General features: G+C 42.9%; 1 protein-coding gene across 1 annotated transcript in view; it reads right to left on the minus strand.

Moving 5' to 3' along the window:
• LOC119172592 (ATP-binding cassette subfamily G member 4) overlaps positions 1–16,121 on the minus strand; it is a 29,576-nt gene extending 13,455 nt beyond the window's left edge. The window contains exons 1-8 of the mRNA XM_075892092.1: positions 16,041–16,121; positions 15,189–15,227; positions 14,688–14,732; positions 13,119–13,298; positions 8,634–8,793; positions 3,068–3,257; positions 2,324–2,469; positions 1,636–1,759 (exon numbers count right to left, since the gene is read on the minus strand). Coding sequence (XP_075748207.1) covers positions 1,636–1,759; positions 2,324–2,469; positions 3,068–3,257; positions 8,634–8,793; positions 13,119–13,298; positions 14,688–14,732; positions 15,189–15,227; positions 16,041–16,062 — 906 coding nt within the window. The 5' untranslated portion in view covers positions 16,063–16,121. The remainder of the gene's footprint in view (positions 1–1,635; positions 1,760–2,323; positions 2,470–3,067; positions 3,258–8,633; positions 8,794–13,118; positions 13,299–14,687; positions 14,733–15,188; positions 15,228–16,040) is intronic.
• Between the last annotated feature and the right edge of the window lie 730 nt (positions 16,122–16,851).

Genomic DNA, 16,851 nt, shown 5'->3' on the forward strand with positions numbered 1-16,851 from the left:
TTGTATGTGCGGCTTTATACTAGAGAAGGCACACACAATTATTTCTAAGGATCATAGCGTTTATCACGTTGCGCTGACAGTGAGTTGCGATGCTCAAAAAGGCAAGTGTTTCCAATGTTTTGCTAAAACGACATATTGGTGGCACCTGCCCGTCGCTTTGCGTTCTACACCTTATCGCCTCTCAGGCAGGCGTGCATCTTTCTCCGTGGGCGCGCATGCCTTCCTTCGTTTTCGAAGATAACTGCCAGATAGCGCTCGTGTCCAACGTGGCTCGATGCGCTCGTTCGCCTTCGCTGCACAGATACAGACTTTCTAACGCAGCACTTCCAGAAAACAAGTAACCTATTTTGTCGCTCAGAATATCAAATAAACGTTTTGTTCACTCTCTCCACACGCAAGACTACCGTCTTTCGACGACAATCGCAGTGATACATGCAGATACGTGGCCAATTTTTCACATTACGAAAGGCCAGAAACTTATGTATATAGTACTATTATAGGCAAATAGAATGTTATTAAAACAATCGCTCTATCAATAATTCTAAATTACTTAAAATTATCAACCACATTTATCATTAGGAATTATTACAAATATCTGGAGCATACTGATTATACTAGATTTTGACCTATAACCATGGCGAAAAACATGTCAAATGGAAGCAAAAATATAACAGGTAGAATTTGCTTATTACTATTGGGATAGTTAAGCTTTTGCGTTGTAAGTTGAACCTAGTGTGGAATATCGATACGTGCGTGGAACCTTCTTTCGTAATGTGCTGGTACTCTGTGCACCACCACTCTCTTAAATTTTGCAGATTTTTCGATAATATTGGAAAGATACACGTAATTTAACATTAAAATAAAATGCTTTTTTTCTAACAAAACTCTTCTATACACGAGCGAACACTTAACATACTCTGCAGAATTCCAATGCAACGAATCTCAAGCCTGTAAAGCGTGCTATGCCTGTAGAGCAGTTACGTCTTACGACAAAGCTATTTACAATATGAAAAGGCAGAAATGTATGCGAACGGTACTTTTACAGGCAGCTGGGCTGTTAATAAAAACAATTGCATTATCAATATTTCCAAATTACCTAAAATAGTCAACCATATTAGTTACTAAGAGTTATTACTGATTTGTGGAGCATACTGATTACACTAGATCTTGACCTATAACATTGTCGAAAAACATGTCGAAGGGGAGAAAAAAATGACAGCAGGAAGAATTTGCTGCAATGACTTCAGTGTAACTAATCAAAATTTACTAGATAGAACTAAATAAAGATTATGTTCAGTGATATACTTCATAACAATATTAAAACTAGAAAACGCCAAATATGGGATCGGATATTAGAAGTTAAAAAAAAAAACAAGTCAGAATTCACGTAACACCACAGCGCTTACTGGTTAATATGCCAGATGGTTTAAGTAAACATTTACGTAATCACACCATATTTTCATACGTATTACCCATATTTATACGTATTACCCAGTTTGTTGTAATGCCGTGGAGCTGTGTTCTTTGCATTGAGGTGGTGCATTGTTGTGAAGCTACCTTGAAATCACAAACTCCCATATAGTTCCCGCAGACTTTAGCTCGGTTAGTGGCGGGTTACAAACGAAGTTGACTCACCTTGGTAATGTACTTGAGCATGACAGATGTAGGGTTGGATATGACGACTATGACCGTGTGACCCTTGTACGCCAGATACTTGAGCGTCCGTAGGCAGATGTGCGCCTGTGTCGCGTCTACGTTTCTGCGTACGTGAGCACATGCATTACGTGTCCTGTATTAAAGCTGAGAGTGGCGGGGATACATATCATTAAACCACCTTTTCATTTACTAAAATTTCGATCATCTCGGTTCGAAACAAAAACACTATTTTTTCAAAAGTCTGGCTCAGTATGCTCATTCGAGCTGTCACGTGCAAAGCTCTAATAACGTATCGGTGACGATGTCATCAAAACAAGCATGCCCTAAATACGTTTTTAGCTTCACTTGATTCTAACTACTTATCGGACATTTTAACTTAAGATGTTTCGATGCTCCTTTAAGGATACTACCTTTCAACGTTCGCCTTCTCTCTGCTGATGCTTATGAAGACCTAGAAACACGGGGACTTCCAAGTTCCGATTAGGTCCGGCAGCTGAAATGCTTGTTATCTAGTCAATATGACTTGAGTTTTGATGTAGGCAGTTGCTCCCATTTATTTTTATCGACAAAAAAGGCACCTTGATTAGACAGTAGCTACGTGAGATACCTTCAAACGATTGTACTTCGACTGCAGAGAAATTTTGGCAATTCAGAAAGCAATGCGTGCCTCGTGGGATCGTCGACGAATATGAGCGGCTGTGGTCGAATAAGCTGCTCGGCGCAGGTAAGCAGGCGCCGGTGCGTCTTGCTAACCATAGACACCGGTATGCGCCGCACATCCATGAGGCCCCAACGTTCCATGGCGTTCACGACCTGCCGATTAGGGAGCACGTATGTCAATGTTGCAACACATACGCAGATGAATACATTTACTCGCCTTGCAAATATCACTCCTATACACTTCCGGATAAGTTTCGGACCTTTAAAGCGTGTACCGCGTCCAAAAAGATATGCATATTACGTCCTGTCTGTTTTCGTATTTTTTAACTCTACGCATTCAGTTCATTTATGTCACCAATGGCATCTGCATTGCCAGAGTAACGATGCATTAGAGAAATAAATTTCAAATGCACAGTTTTCAAGAAAGTATACTAAAGAAAAACGCTTGGCGATGAATATTGGATATAAAAGTTGCATTAAATGGTGGGTTTTTAAATAAATACAAATCTAAATGCTATAAATTTGAAAATAGGTGCCCATAATATATTCTAAAAGAAATCTGTAAACCATATGATTATTAATACTAACGATTCGCGTCATCTCCCATACGTTGTGACAGATAATTACGACGACATTTTACCTTTCGTTGAGATCAGAAGCCCGAACATTCAACTCCAAGACAAAAAATTTAACGAGTTCACAATTACTAATTAACCTAACAAATGCGCAAGCGAGTATCGGCGAGGCTCACAGCTCGGAACTTGTCTTTGCGCTCTGCAGACGTGGGAAACTTGAGCTCGGCGGCGATCCACAGCGTTTCCTTGACCGAGAAGCAGTCGAGATGCAAGTCCCTCTGCGGGACGCAGCAACTGCGCTCGCTCAGCTCATCCACACCCATGAGGGTGCCGTTGATGAGCACTTCACCGCTGTAGCCCTCTCTGCTATAAAGCAAGAAGCATGCGGAGCCTAAGAGAACGTACGAGTGGGCAGTAGACGGGTCACCATAGCTTGGTTCGAATACTGAGATGTAAATACTCAGACGAGCAATCTTAGTTCGTATGCGTGATTGAACCAAATGCCTAGGTGATGCCGCGGGGCGTCACATTGAAGTTCTGTCACTTTGAAATGCTCTGGCCTTTGGTTAAGAAGAAACCGGCTTGTAGGTATATTCCACAATTCCGTGATTCACAGCCATGTAAGATATACAGAGGTCACCAAAGAACACACGTGATAAGCAGTGTACCTGCTTTAAGCTGGCAGCGAAAATTCGTAAAACAAATTTTTAATAGCTCCAAACAATTTTCAGACTACCTTAACAGCTGTTTCTAATCTCCACTGCTATTGTAGTGTTGGCACAACGCTGCATCGCTGCATCGTAAAAGAGAAATTAAGATTTTAAGCAATAAAGAATAAGACCATTCTTTGATGAAATATGTGCAAGCTTGTCATATGTGGGTATAAATTTACTTACTCCTACGCTATATTCGTGACGCCTCATAAACCAAACCCTCCATCAAAGGTTATCCCAACTCTCCATTTATAACTACCGCTTGCTTCCGATAGCTGTGCTACAGGTTTCGGAAAACGGGTGCAACAAGCGAGCACAATAGAAACGCTGTTCATGGATCCCCCTCCTTCCCCCTCAAAAAAGAAAACATTACCAGGATGCACTGTGCTTGACGTAGATGTACGTGCAAGTAATGCGAAAGTGCAAGTGCCATCAGCGGTGCTTCGCCTATCCTAGGGCGCTTCTGTAATGTCTAGCGCACTTTGGAGCTGAACTCACTGATTGAACAAGTAGAAAGTGGGAGGGAGACGGGGAGCTTGGGGTGAGAGCACCTCCTAAAGTTTAGAGGTACGCTAATTAGCATCCCCGCGGCCACAAAAGAAATGCTCACCTTGTTCGCAGAGAGAGACAAAAAGAGAGAGAGAAACTATGGGATGTTTTGTTGCCGTGAAGTTTCAGTTAACATTTGTTGTTGTTCCCTGCTGACGTTAAAATCAATAACTGAAGAAAAAAAACAAGATTTTATTAAGCGTAGTCTAAGTACACCTGACTGAAACAGTGCCCAATAATCATGATAAAGTGCCTTGATTTGAACTTTGGCACAACAAGGCACCTACCGAAGCCAATGGTGATTACCGTTGAAAGAAAGTAGACCACAATGAGTGCACATGGAGCAACTTCCTAACAATTTCTTCTCGCCGTCTGCCGAAGAGTGCAACGGCGAACACATTATCTATGGCAGAAAAAAAATCACAGCATTTTGACGAGGTGAGTGATGACGAGTAAGGCAAAGCGGATGAATGAATGGACGCACGTACGCACGGATGGACTGACTGGTGCTTCATTCTACTCATCATTCACTTCGTGGATATGCTGTGACACCGTTTTTATTGACATGCAATACCATACAACTGGCTACTATGACAACTACGACGACACGGGACATATGACCCACGGCGTAAAAATCTTCGCCCTTGAAAGGTTCTGTGTGTACCAAACGTGAACCGTGGGTAATTTTTTTAATATATTCTCACAATGTATAAACAGCAGCAGATGAATACAGGAAACTCACTTTAATTGTACCAGAACACTGGCAAACTGATCGGAAAAGAACCTCGTCTTTTTTCTCTCGCTGCGCGTGTTCTTCGTTGTTCTCTTGGGGCTGCATATTCAATGTGGCATTTGCCCCCTCTAGAGAGCAGCGTCCTGATGCTCTTCTACAAAATACGGTGTAGTAGATGTAGGGTGTAAATCAGTCCGAAATATAGGGCTTCGTTCGCACAACGTGCACGATTTCTGGTTTTTGCTGGCGAGTTGTCGAGGGGATGTCAGGAACAACCACGTAATTAAAGTCGCTGAGGCGTTGTAGAACTGTGTAGGAGCCAAAATACCTCTTCAGCAAATTTTCAGACAGTCCCCGGTGTCGGATAGGACTCCATACCCAGACTTTGTCACTGGGACGATAGACGACATGTCGGTGTCGCAGATTATAACGTTGGGCGTTGTAATTTTGCTGCTGGGTGATTCGGACACGTGCAAGCTGCCTCGCTTCTTCTGCTCGTTGATGAAAAGATGCAGCGTCCAAATCGATGTCATTGCAGTCGTGCAGTAACATGGCATCAAGCATCGTCGTCACTTCACGGCCATGAAGGAGACTGAACGGCGTTCTTCGTGTAGTTTCTTGCTGCGCTGTATTATAGGCAAACGTTATGTACGGTAGAATGTCGTCCCAGTTGTTGTGATCCACGTCAACGTACATACTCAGCGTGTCGGCAACAGTCTTGTTGAGGCGTTCTGTTAAGCCGTTGGTTTGTGGATTATAGGAAGGGGTTTTCCGATGGGCTGTTCCACTGAGCTCAAGCACTGTCTTCAGGAGCGCGGCCGTGAGAGCGGCACCTCGATCCGTTATTATGATTGTCGGAGCACCGTACCTCAGGACAATATTTTCTACGAAGAATCGTGCGGTTTCATTGGCGGTGTCACTTGACAAAGCCTTTGTTTCCGCGTATCGCGTAAGATAATCAGTGGCGACTATTACCCACATGTTGCCAGCATGGGAAGTCGGATATGGTCCGAGGAGATCCATTCCAATTTGGGCAAAAGGTACCATGGGCACTTGAATTGGTTGTAATAGTCCAGCTGGTTTTAACGGTGGCGATTTTCGTCGTTGGCAATCGAGGCACGTGCGCACGTAATGCTTCACAATAGCTGGAAGTCTTGGCCAGTAGTATTTCTGTTGGATTCTGGCCAATGTGCGTGTGCATCCGAGAGGACCAGACGTTGGCTCATCGTGGAAAGCACAAAGTATCTCCTCACGGATTGACGTCGGAACGACAAGTAGGTGGGTGCTTCCTCTGGGAGAAAATTTCGTATAGAGAACACCACTACGTTAGCAGAATGACGGCAGGCTTCTTGCAAATCTTCTAGAGACGGTTGTTGTCCGGCCATTCAAAAATTCAATAAGGGGAAGCAACTCGCTGTCTTCTTTCTGCTTGCACGAAATCGTAGTGGTGTCGACGACTTCTACAAACGCCATGCTGTCATCTTCTCTGTCATCGTGGTGCTTTATCGGTGACCTTGATAAGCAATCGGCGTCGGCGTGCTGCCGTCCGGACTTATACACGACCGTCATATCGAACCCTTGAAGGCGTAAGCTCTACCGTGCGAGCCGGGTCTTTCAAGTTGGTCAGCCAGCAGAGAGAATGATGGTCGCTGACTTCGTGGAAGGAACGACCATAGAGGTACGGACGGAAATTTATAACCACCCATATGACAGCAAGACACTCTTTTTCGTTGTGGAGTAGTTGGACTCGGCGCGGGAAAGCGTCCTACTAGCATATGTAATCACACGCTCGGCTGAGTCTTGCCACTGGACGAGTACAGCGCCTAAAGCCACGTTGTTTGCATCTGTGTGAACGATGGTAGGAGCATCCTCATCAAAGTGAGCAAGCACAGGCGGAGTCTGCAGGCGTTATCGGAGATCGTCAAATAACCCCAAATAACAGTACTTTAACGTACCCTAGTTACAACTATTAAAGACTTACGAAGCAAACGGAGAAAATAATGATAAGCAGCAACATGATCATAAGTTTAGGCAGCGTACAAAAATTACGCTCAGATCACAAAGGGAGAGGCACCAAAGATCACTCTTGAAGTGAGGAAATCTAAGCACAGCCTGCTTATCTGAAAAGAAAGTACGATAAGGGAGCCGCTCTAATCTTGCAACGCTTTAGAAAGCACCAAGAAGCTTTCTCCGACACACGAGGCGCACTACCTTCGAGCTGGCACGTACTTTTCTCTCGCTAGTAAAGGGCTCTTACCGAGACTAATGGCTCCGTCGAGAATCCCGGTGGTACACTACAACACTAAGTTCGAAAAGCAAAAAAAAAAAGAAAGAGAGAGAGAGATGAACGTGCAGTGTTGGAGCGATAAGGCAATATTCAATAACGCGCCAAACAACACGGAACTAGAAGCGAAATCGGACCTCCGTGAAATCTATCACCCCACGCTGGGGACGACAGTGATTAATGCGAGTGACATGTACTCGAAGAAGATTAGCGGTGGCCAGAGTGGCTTCACGCAAGAATGATCACCCAGCAATGAGATGAGGAATGGGAAAAAAAGAGAAGGTGAGGCTGGCGACTGCTGAAATACTGCTTCACCGAACTCTTCGAGCATGCCTTGCGCGGTACTTTCAGATAATGAAGCCGAGACCAACGTTTTGTGAAAATGAGTAGCGGGGGGGGGGGGGGGGAGGACCGTCGCCATGACTGGTGCGATTGCGTCGACTTCAATGGCGTCAGGCCAAATTGATATCCTTGATATCCGTACATGCCAGAAACACGCCAAGCGACCTTTTATTTTTTCATTGTTCGAGGATTAACTAGTATCGGTGGTAGTTGGCTCCCTAGATATTGGCTAAAAGAATCGGCGTAACATTTTGTGGTTGCCAGAGATTTTCTGAGAATTAAACGATGCAGTGGAGGTAATATCTGTAATATTAAACGCGTTCCGCAAAAACGTGGTAACACGTGCGTAGGAGAAACTTATTACGTGTTTATGACTTGTACACTCTCAGCCACATTTGTCTGCAACAGCCATTCGGCCATTTTAGCCACCGTCTTCTTGCAAAAATAGGCAGAGAGGGACGCCGAAATATCATCAAGCATAAACCTACCTTATGTTCGGTTCTTGTGCTATATTTCAAACATGAATGAAAGCTTGCAGCTGAATAAAGAGTAGCAGCAGCGCATGGCTCTAGTGTCCAGAGCCATGCACTGGACCTCTCTGAAAGCAATTTGTATACAAAGTCGTCGACACTGAGGAGAATGTAAGAGGTATTCCAAACTAATTTGAAGGATAATACTTGCCAAGTAACTTCCACAGCTTCAACGCGCGATAGGTAGAGGAGATATGAGTTGTTACACCAGATGCCAGCGAGCGGCGATATTTGAAGAGAGAGTGGCTTCAAATTCATTGATTGAACATGTAGCGTAGATATGAAGCCTGAAATACCAGAGAGCAGAGATGCTACTTGGTGCGTGTTCATTCCAAAAAGATAGGGCGTGCGCACATGGACACAAGATGTGGTGTCCTGACTTCCTTGGGGGGAAGTGATTTTAAGTGAAAAGAAGAGAAAAGTGAGCCCCGTAACTGTCTCTCAGGGGGAGGATACCTCCACAGGAGCTCACATGGGATGGGGGTAGAGAAGGGGATTAAAAGGATAGGATTAAAAGGTATCCTGTGTTTGCATGCCTGGTCTTCTTAGAGTGCAGAGCGTAGATATATAGTTATGCACACGCCACGTTACCAATATCCCGACAGTATGTTCAGCAGCGTGGACTTTCCGCTGTTTGGTGGACCCAGGATGGCAACCAGGTCACCCGGTCCTGCGCAGCCGCTCATGCAGCGCACAGCCGTCTTCCTCCGCATTGGCTTGGTCATCGAGTCCACTGTCTTCTCAAAGATGCCTGTGAGGGTAAGTGAATGAAAGAAGTAATGTTAAATACGTTCTCCCTTTTTGTCGCGTGTTTAAAGACACCTCTGTGCACATGTTGTTGACTCGAAGCTGGTCGACGAGCAATGTTGCGAGGCCGGCACACTGGAACTTTGCAAATGGATAATTCATTGCATGAATGAAACCACCACAAGGAGTGTGGCAGCTTGGGCTAGCTGGTATGACATGACGACAGTTATAGCGCGAGAACAGCAAGACGACACAGAGACAAGAAGGACAAGTGTCCTTCGTGTCCTTCTTGTCTCTGTGTCGTCGTTATGTTTTCGTGCTATAACTATCGCAACGCCACAAGGAGTTGTGATCGGATAAATGCCCCGCCGCGGTGGTCTAGTGGCAAAGGTACTCGGCTGCTGACCCGCAGGTCGCGGGTTCAAATCCTGGCTGCGGTGGCTGCATTTCCGATGGAGGCGGAAATGTTGTAGGCCCGTGTGCTCAGATTTGGGTGCACGTTAAAGAACCCAAGGTGGTCGAAATTTCCGGAGCCCTTCACTACCGCGTCTCTCATAATCATATGGTGGTTTTGGGACGTTAAACCCCACAAATCAATCAATCGGATAAATGTTCAGGTGCAGTTTGCGAAGTAAACTAATTTGCATCCAGAACTACACGTGAAAAATGCAGGGGCAGAAAGACATATACAGTTTCCCATACAAACCAAGGGACGCCGCTGTGTTTCATGATTATGACAAGCTAACGCCCAAGGCACCTCTAGAATTATTTAAAAAAGCCTTCTAAGAAAAGGCTTTTACTGGTACAAATCACGTTACGTCACTGCCAGATAACTATAAGGTATTGTAAGTTCGCTATGTATTGCGTGAAACTTGCAGTATTATTATTTTACTTCTTATTTTAAACCTGTTTTCACCATTGATAATTTTCAAACACTTACCTTTTCACTGGCCAACCCTGCACCCTCAATTGGTGACGTATGTTTATCTGCAGAAAGCATTCTAAATTTGATACTTAACTTAGACACTAAAAAAAGCCCTGGCCCAGATAATATTCCCAACAACTTTTTAGTACGATATGCTTCATGTACAAGCCGCTACCTTATGATAATATACAGAAAATCCCTAGCAACAGCAACAGTTCCATTATCATGGAAGCTTGCTAAAGTGCTCCCCTTTTTTAAAGCTGGATGCAAATCCTCGCCGGCTAATTACAGGCCTATTTCCTTGACATCTCACTCATGCAAAATATTGGAGCACGTCATATACAAACACATAGTAGAATTCCTGGAAGATAATAATATTCTAAACCAGTTTCAACATGGCTTTAGACGCGGTTTCAGTACAATCACTCAACTTACCGAATTTAGTCATGATGTTATTGAAGCCATTGACTCGGGTTATCAGGTAGATGCTAGTTTTATTGACTTATCGAAAGCTTTCGATACAGTTCTCCATTCCAAACTTTTACTTAAACTTAATTTCATATTAAAAAACCCGCTGCTCGTAGGTTGGATATCTAGTTTTCTCTCGCATCGCTCGCAGTATGTATTTTTTAACTCAACGGCATCCAATACCGCTGACGTAACTTCAGGTGTTCCGCAGGGCTCTGTACTTGGACCCCTTCTTTTCTTATTATTTATTAATGGCATATCCGGTAACATAACGTCTCAGATTAGGCTATACGCCGATGACTGCGTGATTTATCAAAAAATCACTTCTGCTGAGGATCACGAAAAACTGAACAACTCATTTTCCAGTTTTTGCACTTGGTGCCAAACCTGGCAAACGTATGTAAATTTCCAAAAAACTGTGTGCATGACATTTTCTACTCGGTCATCCACTCATCTATTTCCCTACTCATTCGATGGTTGTCATTTAACAAGAAAAATGAAATATAAGTACCTCGGCCTTCATTTCACTCACAACATGTCATGGTCCAAACACATTGATATTACGTATAATAAAGCCCTGAAGAGATTAGGTTACTTACAGCGCGTTCTCCGTGTAGCACCAAAAGAAACCAAGCTCCTAACGTTTAAAACGTTAGTACGGCCATTATACTCGAATGCGGTTGTGTCGTGTGGAATCCACACAAAGCGTCCGACATTGCAAAACTAGAATCCATACAAAAAAAAAAGCCGTCCGTTTTATCTGCCGAAGATATGACCGGGATTTTTCGCCTACGTCCAAGGTAGCACCTTTGGGTTTAACTCCTTTATCTGCCAGGCGTCATTCAGAATGCTTAAAGCTCCTGTACGCCTTGATTAATTCGCCGCGCTTGCCCTCGCTCCACAGGTATCTGCAGTTTGCCACACAACCCTCTGTTCACACCAGTAGTCAACATGCGCTAAATATTACGCCACTTCACCCCAAAACTGATTTGTTTAAGTATAGTTTTTTTCCCTTCACTATTGAGCTCTGGAACTTGCTACCCGGCGATACCCGCGGGCTCCCTTTGGAGCAGTTTCTGAGTGCAATTTCACATGCGTGTTAAGTAGATATTTCCATGTTCTTTTGCTTTCTGTGCTCTTGCTCTGTTCATTCTGTACCTTGTGTAGTACTATGAACCACAAATTTGTGCCATATGCTCATGTTTTTGTTTCTGCTTGTTATCACCTGATCATTTGTATGTCCACTCCTGCAATAGCCCTAATAGGGGCTGCAGTATGTATAAATAAATAAAAATAAATAAAATAAATAAATAGGTATATTTCATGAATTTTCAGCAGCATATTAGAGCTTTTAGTTCCACATGACCAGAAAAAAATTAACCACATCTTAATTAGAGCATGCAAACTGGGTCATTGTTATTTAAAATCCAGGACGGCCATGAGCTTCGCTGTTGGTACAGCCTTGCAACAACAGTGCACACTGCTGACAGTTGACCTAAAAAAAAAAACGGTTCTGTTGTACATGTTGCGGACACATATTTAGTTCAAATAATGCGTTATAAAGAGCTATCACAAAAAAATACTAATCAAACCTATTTTGATATTTTGTAAAGTCGAGCTATGAGAACACCTTCGAATGTTTGCAGACTCTTTCCAGTGGTTAGAGTGCAAGCTGTTGCATGACATACGAATGAGTGGGGCCAAGTCACAAAAAATGTACTCGTAAAGCTCAATTTACAGCGTAAAAATGCACACACTAAAGCCCAGAAATGCAGGTGCCCTTATGTGGACGTTAAGCGGAAGTGTAAATAGAAATAGCTCAAAGATCAACAGCAGCATAAACAATTTAAAGTGACCATGAGAGTAATTACTTGGCTATGAAACACACTGTGTAGAAACAAATGTCCTGAAACAAGAAAGTATTAGGGCAGCTACGCATTAAAGCGGTGACATTGTAAACAGATAGGCCAGTGGCTTTTTCCTGCTCTCTTTCCTTATTCTTTTCACTCCTCCTCACCTTCACGTTCCTCCTTCTCACACTCATCCATGTCACACTCCCTTGCTGTAATAATATATACTATACTACACCACACCATAGCACACCATACCATGCTATACTTTATTACACTATACTACACTGTGCTATACCATACCACACCATACCATGCTATACTCTCCATACTGTACTATACCATATTATACCAATAAATACTATACTATACTATACTATACTATACTTTACTATACTATACTATACTATACTATACTTGACTACAATATCCTCAAAGCCATTCCCATCTTTTCTATTCTTTTCACCCTCGCTTTCCTTTTACACTCACGCCCTATACTGAGCTGCACACGGCTATACAGTCTTTTGTGCATATTTTTTTCATTTATTGCTCTTTCTTTTTCTTCTGTCTCTCTACGAGAAAAGGCAGGAGTTGGCGGAAGATGAAAACTTCTGTTGAAAAAGCCGTAATACTGCGTGTGCGTTGAAGTTGACTTTTCGACTAGCGAAAGTGTCTTCTTAAGGGCTGCAACTTAAAATAACATCCTTGAAGCTTGCTTCGAGGAAAGGGAGCAACCACTTCCTTAAAACTTTTCTCTCTACATCTTTCTTTCTTTTTCTGTTCCCGTTATTTCTTCCTTTCTTGTTCCGTCATTTTTTGGTTCTCTCATTCATAGCAACGCAATCGTGTGGTTCCCATGAAAGCTTGTTATGTCCACCTTCGAACCGAGGGTACCCGAAATGGACCTCCTCCTGTCCTACTTATGGCACATTGCTAGGCGACGGATGGTGACGCCATCACTCATCGAGGTTTTCCGGCGAACACCCACCTTCCCGCTTAATCAGCTTCGTGATCAAAATATTTTTCTCCTGATTCCTAGTGTTCTGCCATTCGTACGGGGGCAGAAAAATGCAGAAGACGGCGTACCTCTGACGATGGGCACAGTGCAAGATATGTCATTCCAGCATATGGTGGTTCGCAGTTCCTCAGCGAGGCCGCTACCAGGGGGCGCAGTCTTGATGGCCTCGCGCGAGCCCTTTGGCACCGGAAACTGCACCTTGCGCAGCAGCTCCGAGTCCGAGAATGTTGTAGCCGTGCCCTTGTCAGCTGAAAGGAGGGAGCAAATACCGTGCAAACCTATCCACCGAGACACCTCTACCAATCACGAATGTTTATTCTTAATACTCTTTGCCTCTTGCGAGATGACACAGAACTCTTATGCAATATTTTGTGTCCTTGTGCTTCACGTTTTTCCCTGATTCGCGCTCGAGCAGCCAGTTAGTAGCTTCCTTGGTAAGCTCAATCGGTAGGGGGACCATAACAGAAAGGCATAGGTCCCGGGTTCAATGCCCTGAACGGTTGAAATTCATCTTCTACTAAGAAGCTTCAATTTTCATCAAATACATACGAATTCTTTTGTAACTTAGTGCTAATGAAATGTGTTTGTGGGTTAGCTTCAATAGCCCTTACACCTTTTCGCGCGATTTTGCTAAATTCTTTTGCGATTTTTTTCATTCGTATACGCTATTCATGTTTCTTGCGAAGAAGTTGTCCTGAGTTTTATTATATCAACTTTCTGGTACCTTCTTTCTCAGTATTTAGAAGTAAATTATTGAAAAAAAGATGTGACCCACCGGTCCCAGTCCGAAGATGCAGCGTGAAATGTCTGTTAGCTAAAACCACTATTTTGAATGAACTAGATTTGTAATCTAGATCGCTAGAATTCTACATTCGTAATTTGTCAGCTCGAATCACCATTTTTAGAGGAACTAGGCTTGACAGCGTAGTGATCAGGGTCAACCAAGATACGAGGTTTTAAGAGCGAAACGTTCCATTAAGTTTTTCTATGTACGAATAACTACCTTGATCGAACAGGCAAGAACATTAAAACAAAGAATAAAATGAAACGAAGTGAATCAAAGCTGTACCATCCCCTCGGTATGTGGAAATGCGTGACTGTATATTCATGGAGTGGGATAGCTAGCTGCAGATATGCCATCTATATTTCTGCCAATAGAATTGTTAAGCGCATCTCAAGTACACAAAAAGCCATCTGCAAGCACACCAGTTTTTAGTGCAAAGAATAATTCTTGCAATCATTGCAAAAAAATAGTGCTGCGAAAGGGTAGTCTTCTACAAAGTTTTTCTCCTGAATGACAAAACCTTGATTTGCATTTGGAGCATCCCGCTCATAACTAAGCATTTCGTACTTTCACGTGATATCTTCCTACGTTTATTCGTTACGTTGTATGGCACGAGGCAATACATTTCGGTCGGTTATAAGAAATATTGGCGAACCATGTCCAGTTAAATTATTGCAAAATTAACTGATGTTTACAATTTAATATGAGCCTCTGGCATTCATCTCTATCTAAATGCGACTGCTACGGCTGAGATCAAGCCACGATTGCATCGCAGTGCGCATGCATATGTGCTAAAGTATGGCTATACTACACTAGAGACGCGTGAAAATGTTGAGAGAGTGAGTCGACTTGCCATGGCCAGTAGATGTTGGTGTCTGGCTTGCGGTGCTTCCTCTCTCTGAGAAATCAAGAAATACGTAAAGGCTTACTTAAGTCACGCTTTATACAGTTAAAAAAGAGATCGGCAATTAAGTCACTTCCTATTCAGTGAAAAGAATTAATGGTCTATGATCAATCAACAGCAGTTTTAGAAAACTGATTTGCTAGAGTATTGCTTGCTTCAGCTTGTGCATGCATAACTGCAGGTTAACACCAAACGATCATCATCAAACGACGTAGCCGCTGCAGTGCCTGAAAGAGCCAGATTCATCGCCCTGACTTTTTTTAAAGAGCAGTGGTGCGTATTGCCTGCTTTTACACAGCAGATCAGTATTCGAAATTTGGTTCATCATTAAAACGCAAATCTGAGTGATGATTGACTCTCAATATGCAGTTTTCGATAACTACGAGATGTGAATATGAATCTGAAAAAAAAAATGAATTAACCTAATTTGGTACCTAAATGTGTACTCACTTTGCTGGTCATTTTTTGGAGACGGTGTTGTTTCTCTTTCTGCAGTAGAAAAAATAAAAAAAATATTGTACCAAACTACACAAAGACATGTATTACAATGATATCGATCGGATTTGTATGAAACTGAGCAAAAAAATTTTAAGCTTGTCGCACTGGTACACATAGCTCTTATTCACTTATGAGCAAAACACAAGAATAAAACGAACATATTCATGATAATGCTAGTAGTTATAATTCTGAGTAGCAGCTAAATATATTATTCTTATATTATTCTGCTATGCTGACTTGTAAAACACCCAATAAAACTTACATTAACTTAGCGTTATGATAATGCTACAGTAAAAAGTGGACACATCGCGAGTTGTCGTGCAGTGTTTGAATGCGGGATGTCTTTTGATGAGTAGGAAATCATCGAGCCAAAGATTACGTGCAAGGCTCGAGTCATGATTGCATCGCAGTGCGCATGCGCATGCGCTAAAGTATGGCTATAATACATTAGAGACTCGTGAATAAACACAAGTGACATCTTCATAGCAATACGGTGATGTACTAGCTATAGGACGAACCACATTATCAATTAACAGAACAACACAATTCGCGCAACTGAACCAGTGCAAAGCCACTGTGCTCAAGAAGACATAAACGTATTGTGAATATACGCCCTTGAAACAGGCTTTTACAATTGCTGGTCGCTTTGAATAATTCTTTTAGAGATCGTGAAACACGGAATATCAAATAACGCTTTCACTGACCGCTACGTTCTAACACGCCTAGTTAACCAACCCTGTTAGTAGGTGGCAGAAAGCTACGCCGAGACTACGGCGACTAAGAACAGGTGTGATAAAGGCTCACCTGACGTGTTAGCGCTTGCCATCTTGGCGCTTTTGCTGGGCCTGGTGCCAATGCGGCACGCGCGCCGCGTGCACTGCCATCTTCAACTGTTTTCGCTTTCTTCTTTCTGAACCACTGGCATGAGCTTCCAACTGGCCAGCAAATAGTTTTAGAAACTGTCGTCCAAACTCGCCATTCACCTCTTCTTACCAGTAAGCGCCTAGAACTACTACTACTAATAATAATACTAGTACGCATACTAATACTAGTAAGCGCCCGGTTCTCGGCCCATCCCCCTCTGTGGGTGAGCGCCATCCATCTGAGATCATCAGCATCAGCATCAGCAAAATGGGAAGTTTTACATCAAACTCATTGTAACCTATGAAAGGCCATTCTGATTATGTACAAATAATTTATTTCGTATAAGGATAGAAAATCACCAGAATTATTTTTGCTTTGTAGGGTTGTTTCAGCATCTATTTAGGGGGAAAAAAGCAGATGTTTAAGTCTTTCTGGGTCTTTACTCATCACACCGATATAGTTATACTTATCACACGTTTGACGTATGGTGTACTCACCAGGAGGGGCTTTTCATATTCCCTGGTAGGTACAAAACATATTATTCTACTCGGAGAAAGTTGAAGTCGACCGCAATATGTGGTCACGGTCAATCACGGCCGGTTGGAAAACAAGGCGCAGGGGCGTGGAAGGAGCGGGCGGTCGTTGGCAAGTAGCAGATAATGGTAACAAAAAGATTACCTTGCTAGTCTATTGTTATTATTATTTCCGGCTACGAGACTACCTGAATGCCTGACTCATAACTAACTCACTT

The sequence above is a fragment of the Rhipicephalus microplus genome, chromosome 4 (assembly GCF_043290135.1).
Source record: "Rhipicephalus microplus isolate Deutch F79 chromosome 4, USDA_Rmic, whole genome shotgun sequence".
Classification (NCBI taxonomy): domain Eukaryota; kingdom Metazoa; phylum Arthropoda; class Arachnida; order Ixodida; family Ixodidae; genus Rhipicephalus; species Rhipicephalus microplus.